The following is a 12,390-nucleotide window of genomic DNA, read 5'->3' as shown; positions in this document are numbered from 1 at the left end:
GAAGGTATGGGGTACAGGTGCATCGTGTTCGCGAGAAGGGCGTCGCGTTCGCGTAGGTGAAGCTGGGCCTACGAACTTGGCCTTTGCGTCCGCGAAGGTGTGGACGCGTTCGCGATGAGGCAGCCTGGTGAAGCATCGCGTTCGCGAGCCTTGACTCGCGTTCGCGAAGAAGAATTTTGGAGCAGGAGCTGGATGTGCTTCTCGAACGCGAGGAACATGATGCGTTCGCGATGAAGGTCGCCAGGCAGTGTATAAGTTTGCAAAATCAGATTTTGGTGCATTTTATCTCAATTCTTCCATGGGAGACAACCTTGGGATGATTTTGAAGTGCCATTTTCAACATCTATCATTGGGTAAGTGATTCCTATATATTGTGAGCTAAATACATGAGTTATATATGGATTTAAACATGAATTTTTGTAGGAATTTGGGATTTTGGAAAGAAAACTATTTTTGAATTTCGACCATGAAATTGAATGTGAAATTAGGAATAAATTATATATTTTAGTTCGTGGTGTTATAGGTAATGTTTAACTTCAAAAAAAATTGGAATCCGGGCACGTGGGCCTGGGGGTTGACTTTGTTGACTTTTCGAGCGGAGTTGGAAATTGTTATAAATTGTTAAATTATGAGTACTGGAGTATATTTTGATTGGTTTTCATGTTGTTTGATTAGTTTTGGATCGTTTGGCATCGATTTGAGGAGTTATAGAGGCGTTGAAGCCGGTTATCGGATTTCGGAGCAACTAAGTGTCCTGTCTAGGCTTGTGAGGGGGAATTTACTTTTTGAGAAAGAAACATCGACTTTAAAATCTTTTAGTCTAGATATCAAGACAATGGTTAACCAAGTCAACAAGACCTTCGATGTTCGAGAAGATCGAATGCAGAGGTACTTGGACAAACTGCAGGTAACCCTACACCGGTTTAAAGAATGGACCCTACAGCATGTACCTCGAGAGAAGAACAGTGAGGCCGATGCCCTCGCAAATTTTGGGTCATCAGTCGAAGACGACAAAATTAGCTCGGGGACTGTCGTACAACTTTCAAAGTCAGTAGTCGAAGAAGGCCACGCCGAAATAAACTCCACAAGCCTAACTTGGGATCGGAGAAACAAGTATATCGAGTATCTAAAGAATGGGAAGCTTCTATCGGACCCTAAGGTATCGAGGACTCTGCGGATGAAAGCTCCACGATTCACATTGGCCGAAGATGGAACATTGTACAAAAGGATGTTCGATTGGCCGTTGGCAATATATTTGGGTCCGGGAGACACCGACTACGTCCTACGAGAAATTCACGAGGGTACTTGCGGGAACCATTTCGGTGCCGAATCACTGGTTCACAAAGTCATCAGAGCAGGGTATTATTAGGCCAATATGGAAAAAGATACTAAGGAGTTCGTTCGAAAATGCGACAAATGCCAAAGACATGCACCGATGATCCACCAGCCCGGGGAGCAACTTCATTCAGTCCTATCCCCATGGCCGTTCATGAAATGGGAAATGGATATCATCGGCTCTCTGCCATCGGCCCCAGGTAAAGCTAAATTCATTTTATTTATGACTGACTATTTCTCTAAGTGGGTTGAAGCACAAGCTTTCGAGAAAGTCAGAGAAAAAGAAGTCATAGACTTCATTTGGGATCACATCATATGCCGATTCGGGATACCCGCTGAGATCGTATGCAACAGTGGAAAACAATTCATTGGCAGCAAAATAACAAAGTTCCTCGAAGATCACAAGATAAAAAGGATCTTGTCAACACCATACCATCCTAGTAGGAACGGACAGGCCGAATCGACAAACAAAACCATCATTAAGAATCTAAAGAAACGGTTGAATGACGCTAAGGGGAAATGGAGAGAGATTTTGCCCGAAGTCCTTTGGGAGTATCGATCAACGACGAATCCAGTACAGGGGAAACACCGTTCTGCTTATTATATGGCGCCGAAGCTCTGATCTTGGTCGAGGTCGGAGAACCTAGCATCAAGTTTCGGTACACAACGGCAGTCTCAAATCACGAGGCTATGAATACAAGCCTCGAGTTGCTAGATGAAAAATGGGAAGCTGCCCTTGTTCGAATGGCTTCCCAGAAATAGCGAATCGAAAGATATTACAATCGAAGAGCCAATCTTCGACAGTTCAAAATTGGGGACTTAGTTCTGAGAAAAGTCACCATCAACACTCGAGACCCAAATGAGGGAAAGCTCGGTCCGAACTGGGAGGGACCGTATCAGGTCCTCGACATCGTCGGAAAGGGATCTTACAAACTTGGCATGATGAACGGCGAACAATTGCCAAATAATTGGAACATATCCCTCCTCAAATGATATTATTGCTAAGGTATGACCTTCTCATTTTTCATTTATATTTTACACTAACTTGTTGCAGGTGTTCGATCGAAGGTATCGAAGTTCTCTCCAAAAACAAAGTCCTTAATTCTGAAAGCACGCGTTGCACTCTTTTTTCCTTCGACCGATTTTTATCCCAAATGGGTTTTTCCGGCAAGTTTTTTAACGAGGCAACCTTTGTTCGTGCTAACTTAGAGCAATTCAATAGTATCCGAGGCTTCTTTACAATCAACCCCGAATACTGGGGGGGCATCACCCTCGGATGTGACGTTTACAAGGGAAATGCTTCGTGTCAACAGGGTCTCAATAGGTAAATTTTGTAAAAGGCCAAACAGTTAAATGAACCGTGTCCGTGTAGAATACTCGAGACCTAATGACAAAACATGTACGCATGAATGATCTATTGAAAGAAGTATTTTTTCCTTGCCTGATATTCCATGCCTTAGTGAAATTTCTACTTCACAATTTCATACTTATGATATATTGCGAAAGCTGGTCAAGCGCCGATCGTAACTAAAGCTCGAACGATCAACACCGTACTCGGGGACTGCCATCCAAAAGTTGACTCACCCGAATTATTAAACTTCAAGATTATAAGACTTTAAAAAGGCAACCCTCGTCTTTACGGTCCACGGCCGTCCCACTCGGGGACTGGCGCTTCGAACAAGTTCGAAGTGTAATCAAGAAACGAGCCCAAAGGGCAAATCTCGAGTTAAAGGCTACGACCGAACTAACAGGGTTCGGAGACGTCCGAATTCCGTAATGAAACAAGCCTTCGAATATTTTCATAAAACCAGTTAAAAAGGCTACCCTCAGCAAAGTTGCAACGGGTTTCGATAACATCAACCCTCAAAAACCTTAAGAGGTACCAAATTGTTCGAACTCTCGAACAAGCCTATGCTAAGGCATAACAAAGTAAAAGGTTTTCGATAACATTGAATCCTAATGGGTACAGATTTATCTCGTGCTAAGTCAAAACAAATTTTTATGATTAAACTTTTTAAGCTGAAAAGGGAAAAATCCACTCTTTTAAGGCCATATCGGCCCAATTCAAGAGCCTAAGGGCCATTATGTTTTTGAGTTCGAGAATCCACCCTCACTCAGCTGAAACCTAAGGGTTTTTTCTACTCCGAGTTCGAGCAAGTACTTACTCGATTATAGAGGCTATACTAATCTGACTTCGACAAAATTTTCGCAAGGCAACGAAGTGAGTCAAAATTCTCACAAGGTATAAAGTATAAGGCAAAAAGCAAAATAGAGCTTTCACAAAATAGAAATCAGAGACGAGTCAGAAAGATAAGAGATCTTTCATATATGCAAAAATATTTACAAAGACCACTCTGGGTCTTACACAAAAAATCCGAAAAAGAAAGAATTCTAAGTGCCTAATCTTCCCCGGGAGCCTCATCTTCATCTTCATCCCCTCCACTCTCGGATCCACTCGCGCTCCTGGAATCATCATCATCATAAGAGAACAACGCTTTGGCTTTGGCCTCGAGTACTTTCGCGTTCTCAATATCGACAGTAAGGTCGAAGCCACGAGCATGAATCTCCTCGACAGTCTCTCTTCGAGACTGGTATTTGGCATGCTCGACAGCCAAGTATGATCGAGTCTGAGCGGTGTCAGCCACTTCCTTTGCTCGAACTTGAGCAGCTTCAGCATCAGCTCGATAGACGACCACGATCGCCTCAACTTCAACCTTTACTCTTTCTGCCTCAGATGTGGCCTTTGCAAGCTCAGCGGCTAATCGAGCCTCGAGATCCTCAATTTTCTTTGCTCGGGCCAAGCTTTCCTCCTTCATGCTTTGGAGTTGACGTTTGGCTGAAGACAGCTGGGCTCGAGCAGTATCTTTCTCCAAGGCAAGGCGATCCATGTTTTACTTCCACCCCAAAGTCTCTGCCTCCTTCATCTTGGCCTCCCGCGAAGTTGCTCGATCTTTTCGGCCTTCTGCTGAACCTGCAGGATCGAAGTGTTAGTCGTCGTTCCCGAATTAATATATTGATCTTCTAAAAATTTACATTACCTGCTCAATCAGGTCGGTCTTCCCTTTATGAGTTGTTGCCAATTCAGCTCGGAGGTCCTTAATCTCCTCTTCTTTTTGCCTGCTGAGAAGTTTGAGGGCATCTCTCTCCTCCGTGAGCATTTTGAGACCGGCCTTGCACCAGCTCAGCTCCAACCGGGATTTAGAAAATGCTTCCTGATGAAGTGTCAATGCGTACAAATAAAGAAAGGAAGTCAGGCAAGAAAAATAAACGCAAGAGTAATATTAATGAAGGGAACTAAAGCTTACCCGTTCAGAAGTCGTTGAGCCTCATCGAAGAGACTCGATGCATCGCCCGAGTCGGTAACATCTTCGACCCCCGTGAAGCAACCACGGAATAGGTCCTCCCCTTCGTGGGTCGTTCCCACATCAGGGGTCTCCATAGCCTGGGCCTCCTGAATTTGCCCCTCGAAAAATGTGGGGAGGGGAGGCGAATCACCAATATCTATTGCATCAAGCAAGACATTTGGGGCGTTCTCTCCGTTTCGAAGAGTCTCGGGACCGGTCCCTTCAGGCACACCCGCTGATTGTTCATTACGATGGGAGGAATCTTCGGCCTTCAACAATTCGGGGACTCTGCTCAGGCCATCTTCCGAAATCCCCTCGGTCCGAGGCTGAACCTCCTCGATTATCACCGATTCAGCGGCCTTTGGGGCCTCGACATTCCTTTTACGAGCCACTAGCTCGAAGTCAGCATCTTTATCTTCCTCATCTTCCTCCCTTAGCCGCTGAGCTACGCCGGCAGGCAAGGCAGTGGTGTCTTTCTTTGACCAGCGAGCCTTGCTCTTCTTTCGGAGTATCGTAGGGCAAAGCCCTTTTTCTTTTATTTTCTTTTCTTTCGACGGTTTCGGGACCGGGGGCGAAACCTCCTCCTCCCTGGACGGGGGGCCTCATGACAGCATCTTTCCCTAGGCCTGCATGAAAGGAAGTCAAGTGAGTATAAGAGGGAAACATTCTAAGGCCATCAGATACGCAAAGAAAAAGGCTTACCGTGATTTTTGGCCTCCTATCGGCCCCTTGCTAAATTGCGCCATGAGCGCTCAGCGTACGAGGAGGTTGAAGCTAGGTCCGAACCCAGCTCTCGAGGTAGGTTGGAAGTCTTCACTCGGACAAATCAACCCATCCACCCTCGATTCTTGTCCTCGTCTATGCTCGAGAATAACACCTTGGTAGGCCGACGCCGAAGCTTTATCAGTACACCTCAAAAAAGATGGGGCCTGTACATCTAGATGAGGTGGTTGAGGGTGAAAGACGTCCCTTCCTTTTTGCTCGCAAAAAACCAAAACGGAAGGACAATCCACCAGAAGGAAGGGTGGATCTGACCTATGGTTATTTGGTACTGGTGGCAGAAGTCAAGGATAACGGGGTCGACAGGGCCCAACGTGAAAGGGTAAGTGTAAACACTTAGAAATCCATTCACGTGGGTAGTGATGTCTTCATCAGGGGTCGGGATCACCACCTCTTTCTTATCCCAATTGCAGTCTTTCTTGACCCGCTCAAAGTCACTCTAAATTATCGAGCACATGTATCTCGACATTGGTTCACACCGGCCAGGGACAAAGGAAGTTTTATCGACTTTGAAGTCAGAAGTAAGATCACACCCCCTTCGGGAACACACTCATCAGGGCGTGGGTCTACCGGCGTTTTATCGCCGGCCGACCGCGACGAAGAAGCTTTTTCTTTTTGAGAAACAATTTTAGATGTTTTTGCCATCTTTGTAAGTTAAAAGAAGGAAGAAGAGAATGAGGTTTGGTGTGTTGAGGAAGGGTTGGTAACAAAGCCTGGGAAGATGTGCAGAACGGGAAGGCTTAAAAGATGTGAAGACTTTGAAGATTCACAGATAGACTTGAAGAACTCAAAAGGATTTTGAAGATTAGTACAAGAAAAGTTCAAAGTAAAGTTTGAGGAAATGAGAAGAAGACCTATTTAAGGATTCACGGCAACGGTTCAGAGGCACTGTGGTCGACCGCCAACTGGCACTCATTAATGATTTTGGGAACTGGACCGACGGGACGTTTCGGTCGCTTTCGTCGCTTACGTCTGATAGGTCAAGGTACAAAATCGAAGGCTCAATTCGTTTTCTCTCATTACATTCCAAGAAACGAGGGGACTATCTGTATACGGTTAAAATCGGGCCTACTCGATTGTGCTATTTGATCGAGACCAGGGAACTGCATTGAGGGTTAGCCTCAAAATGGATCAAATTGGAGCACAAAGATGAGGTAGCGAGTCCATGGATCGAGATGTCTGTCGAGATCGAGGTCAGCAGTGATCGAGACTAAATATGACGGACTTCGAGCAAAGCGCAATAACGGAAAGGCGAGATATCCGTGACTGACCGAAGATCATGGCGTAAATCTCGGAACAGATCGAATCAAGGGCGGTTATCTAGTTAATCATGGGATTTATTTCCGTACTTAGAATTGTACCATAAATAGGATTCCTCTGCTATATAATGTGGGCCCTAATCATCTTGTACACATCTTACATTCTGATATATCAAAGCAATACAATATTCTCTATTTGATTTACATTCTCTTGTTTATCAGCTTGTTGCGTTTTAACTGTTCTTGCACAACTAGCTCGAGGGTATTCAAGCTCAAGGGCTCTGTTCAAACACTGGTTCGCCTTATATTATTATTAATTTCCATCATTACTCCTGTACTTATCAATTGTTATTAGGTGAAATCACGTATCCTTAAAACCACATTATAAGTTTAATTGTTATCCAATTTTAGGGTAATCATTTATGTGGCTATAAGACTTTTGAAAATTATGGTCTCAATTTTCAAATATGCCATTATATCTGTCTAACTATAAAAAGCTTGTCTTCATGGCTAGAATAGAACGTTCAAGTTAAATTATTTCTTAATTTAGAAAAGAATCATTCTTTTTGGAATGATTAAATAAGGAAATAGTGCCATTATTTTCAAACGGAGGAAATATATATTTAGTTAAAGAACTTTAAAAAAAAAAGATTTATATACTTGGTTTATATTCATTATAATTGAAGAATTACTTAATGCTCAATTAAAATTTCTGAATTTTTTTTGCTAATAAATTCTAAATTCGTAAAATTGCTAGGGACTTTTGGCAACAGTCTGAATGAGGATCGAGGGACGGTCGTGGGTCATTTACTTTATTCAATTGACAAAGGTTGATAAGAGTACTTGGTTTAAAGGTGTCCTTTGGTGTTTTCATGTTGAAAAGGTTTGAAACATACAATCATTACGGCCACACTCCAACCATTCAAGCAGTGAACTGTCTGGTTTCTTTTTGTAGAATGTAACAGTACCAACATATTCAACCCACTGTTTGCCAGATGGCTTTCCTTCTTTCTTTTATTACGACAAATAACTAGACTTGGACGCCATCAAGAGATCAATGCGATGGTTGGATAATTCAATCTTTTCTTTATAATTAGAGATTTAAAATTTAAGTTTTGAAATAGAAAACCTTTTGGACCTATCGGTTTTGCTTTGTATCATCTTATCTATTTAAGCAAAAAAAAAAACATGTTATTTTACTGGCATTAAGTCTAGTGACGTTAGGTAGACATTGAGCATTCTTGAAGAGGTGATCAACTAACGCAAGATCCAAACCTAACAACTCTTCAGCAAATGACAATGGGGGAAGGGTCCTTTTCTTTCTTTTCGAAATGAAAATTAGTACTTTTCGTTAGCAAAATTTTGGACCCTGTGGACCAAATGCCACCAAAGAAAAACCATATGGGGCAATTCTATGCTAAAACAATAGAAACTTTTTTAAGTTTCGATGGGCATTGCTAAACTAGATTCGGGACTCGTTTTATTTACTGCATTTGATCTTAACTATGTGAACTTATATTGTCCATTATAGCAATATAAAACGTAAAAGGACTAATGGCTTAACAATATTTCAGGTATTCTAGTACACTTAGCAAGATTTGTTGGAGTTCATAATTCTTAAGGTTTTAGCAAGATTAAAAAGAAAAATAGAAACATAAGTTACAATGAGACATATCATTCCATCTAGTGAGGGAGAGAAAATTTTTACCAAGTTCAAAAGGTAAAAAAAAGTAAACAATGTGAAGGATTCAATATATAATAGTAATATATACATATATATAATTTTCCAACGAACCCCACTCGCCTCCTAGCTCCATTCATTATTCCACGTCTCTATCTGCAATGAAGGATTAAACATAATTACAATCTAATCATAGTTTTACTTTATATTGCTCAAGTCCACAGATCTGCCCTTCTTTATCTTCTCACCATCTCCAAGTTCACTTCACTTTCAACAATTGTTTCAAAAAAAAAAAAAAAAAAAAAAAAAAGTTTTCATTACAACTAAACGGTAACAGAGAAAATATTCCTGGTAAAATCTCTGTGTTAACATATGCCTACATCTTTATAGGGTAAATGATGTGAGTAAATGTTACTATTGGAACGTACTATATTCCACGTATTGAATTTAATTATACAAAGCTGAGCTAGTGAAGACTATTTTAAAGATGGAATATCCTATCTAATATTCAATCTTAAGCCCCAAGAACATCAATGCATATTAAAATGTGCATAAATATAATGCATATACGTTTCTTTCGCTAAACATTTTCCATTACCTGTCCTCAGAAGCCTTTTAATAAAGTCTTTCTCCACCTTAAAGCGAAACCATAAACTCATAATAACACTCCAATATGGAACAAGATGGAGACCCTCCACCTTTCTGGTCCCAACCCTCCTCCACCGTTCTCCTCCATCAACGCCGCCGTGGACCACCGTCTCCGATCATCAACCCCGTGATGCTCATTCTGCTTTTACCGATCATAACACTGCTTATCTTATTCTTTTTGATCCCTCCTTTTCTTTCGCACACTTCACAACTTCTTCGACCCAATTCAGTGAAAAAAAGCTGGGACTCGTTTATCATCTTGATTGTAATATTTGCCATTATTTGTGGGGTTTTCGCCCGTAAAAATGACGACGTTTCAGCTCCTGACGGCAGTGTCTCCGTTGAACAACAAAACAGAAATATCTCAAATGTTTCTTCGAGTGGTCAATGGTATGAGTACAGTGATCGAAAAGCTTATGTTGGATTACCGGAAAGTACTGGTGTTAACCGGTTACGGAGGAGCAGCAGCTCGTATCCTGATTTGAGACAAGTGCCCGAATGGGGAACCGGTGATAACCAGTTCCGGTTTATGGATGATTTTGGAGTGAATTTTCACCGTTCGACGGCGGGGGAATATGATCGTCTCCATGTACAAAATGATCTTCGCCCTGCACGGCGGATCGAGAAGCAGCAAGAGGAGTCACATGTTAAAGTAATTCCTGTTGATACAGTTGAGACTCGTTCTTCTCCACCTCCGATAACATCACACGGGCCGCCGCAGGCGAATTTAAAACGGCGAAGATCGTTTCATAGTGTTCCGCACAAGGACAAGGTTGAAAATCGGAGAAATGAATATCGAGCACAGGCTCCTCTGCCTCCACCACCGCCACCAGCACCACCAATGAGGATATCATCGCCGGAGCAAAAATTTCAACGGAAAAAGAGCGGTGCAGCAAAGGAAATAGCATCATCTATAGCGTCCTTGTATAATCAAAGAAAAGGAAAGAAGAGAACAAAGAGGAGAAATATTCAAGAGAGCGGCTCTGAGTTTTCGTCATCGACAGAGTCAGTCATGCCACCACAAGCGCCACCTCCTCCTCCGCCGCCACCACCACCACCTCCTCCAGCTAAGGTTTTCCAGAATCTATTCAAAAAGAGTAGTAAAAGCAAACGTGTACATTCTGTTCCTTCCACCACACCACCACCTCCACCACCGCCGCCGCCAAATTCAATTTTCAACAATTTGTTCAAAACAGGCACTAAGAGTAAACGATTTCAACCACCGTCGTCAACTCGTCTGCCACCGCCTCCTCCGCCACCACCTCCACCTTCATTTCTCAACAATTTGTTCAAAAACGGAAACAAAAGCAGGGCATTCAAATCCACAAGGTCATCTCCTACGTCACCTCCTCCTCCACCTCTGCCTCCACCACAAACAACACGCATGTCATCAAGGCAGAAGACTTTTACACGCTCTGCCGCTGAATTACCAGAACCTTCACATCGACGTTCAGCCGCTGCAAGCAAACCTCCGTTGCCAACAAAAACAGCAACCAGCTACTTCGACGAAAACTTGAACAGCGGTTCGCAATCACCGTTGATACCTCCTCCACCTCCACCTCCTCCACCTCCGTTCAAAATGTCGAAGGTGAAGTTCATTCCAGCCGGCGATTTTGTTCGGATACGGAGCGCACACAGCTCCCGTTGCAGCTCGCCGGAGCTAGAAGACGTAGAGGTAGACGTCGACGTTTTATCGTCCAAATCATCGTCGGAGGCAATGGGCAGCGAAAATTCAACAGGGGCGGCGGCATTTTGCCCGAGCCCGGACGTGAATATGAAAGCTGATACTTTCATTGCTAGGCTCCGAGATGAGTGGAAGTTGGAGAAGATGAATTCATTGCGAGAGAAGCAAAAGTTGGGCTGATTGAAGACCCAAATGGGCTATCCTGTCCAGGCCCAATCGCGTCCGAAGTTGGGCTGAGTCCAGGCCCATATGTAGGGGTGGCTTCTTCTGCTCTTTATTCATTTGTTATGCATCTTTATACATCTTATTAGTACATAGTATTAGGGCATATTTTGCAGATAATATATAGAGGTAAATATGAGTTTGGGAGTTTGGCTCTGATTGGTTTTTTTGGTTACAATTGGAGCCTTGTAAACCATAGACAAGAATGTGAAATGTTGTCTTGTGTGGAGATTGGATTGTTTTAATTTAGATTGACAGGCATGCATTGTTTTAATTTACGCTGATCATTGATCTATCTATGTATTCATTAATCGAGTGATGTGTGTATATCTTCCTTTTATATATATATATATACTTTAAAACTAATTGTTACAAAGAAGTAACGAGTTTAGTATTATTCTTGTGTTCATTAACTTTAAATCTTGAGTGTATGTATGGGTTCGGACGAATTTGCTAAAATTCTGTATTTGGTTTAGAACTTAGTTGCTTGTGAAAGCTGAAAACTGGGGTTCAGGCTAAAGCTCATTTTATTTTTTTGTTGTCTGTAGTCTAGACTAATAGGTGATCATTTTGTACTGATTGCAAAGGTAGTAAAACAACTCCATCAATTTGGACAATAAATTGAACTAAACAGAAATTCAACTGGAAGAAATATAATTGCTTGTCATTCAGCAGAAAGTTAGAACTAGGATTTGGAACTGATTAAACTAAGTGAGGTCTAAATGATGTGTACCGGCAATTAATCTAAAAATATGCACCTCTTACTCAATATTTTTGTATTTCCCAATAATCGACATGAAATAATGTTTATATAATCGCTTAAAACAATCAAGTTGAAGCATAACCAAAAAAAAATGAATTTGCAATATGCATGCATCACATTTTCATAGTTAGACGCAACCGCAAGTTTAATTGTAGATTAATTTATCCAACACATTCACACTCGCCACTTTTGACTCAACAAATATATAATCACAAAATCATTTAAAATGTTTATACGTATTGTACGTGGACCTACAACTATCCATTACTGACTCTTATCTTCATTATTAAGTATTGACCTACCATTTGGACAAATGCCAACTAGCTAATGCAAGCAAGTTTAGATGACGATATATTTTTAGGTAGAACCAACATTTCAGAGGTTACCATTTGACTATTCTTCTCTTCTTTGAAGTGGTTTCCTGGCAATAACCCACTTGGGATAAATAAGTAGTAGAAGAAGACAGCATAAATATGAAACAAATGGTGGACTAGAAACAAACATAAACATACTTTTAGTTTAGGAGCAAAACAATTAAGAACTCAATTTCAACGTTCAAACTCTTTATTAATCAACGGAAGTGTGTTTGACCAAAAGGTACTGTGCCTTTTAATTAAACCAATTAATGATGTGATGAAGGGTGAATCTTAACTAAAAATAATAACTTCTAGACC

At 41.7% G+C, this 12,390-nt stretch overlaps 1 protein-coding gene across 1 annotated transcript; it reads left to right on the top strand.

The window, feature by feature from the left end:
* Positions 9,073–10,911, top strand: LOC109226097 (pollen-specific leucine-rich repeat extensin-like protein 1). Its single transcript, XM_019390901.1, has one exon. The coding sequence runs from the start codon at positions 9,073–9,075 to the stop codon at positions 10,909–10,911; it is 1,839 nt and encodes a 612-aa protein (XP_019246446.1).

The sequence above is a fragment of the Nicotiana attenuata genome, chromosome 5, assembly GCF_001879085.1.
Source record: "Nicotiana attenuata strain UT chromosome 5, NIATTr2, whole genome shotgun sequence".
Lineage (NCBI taxonomy): Eukaryota > Viridiplantae > Streptophyta > Magnoliopsida > Solanales > Solanaceae > Nicotiana > Nicotiana attenuata.
The sequence above is the reverse complement of the archived record's forward strand: the minus strand, read 5'-3'. Positions and strand labels throughout refer to the sequence as shown.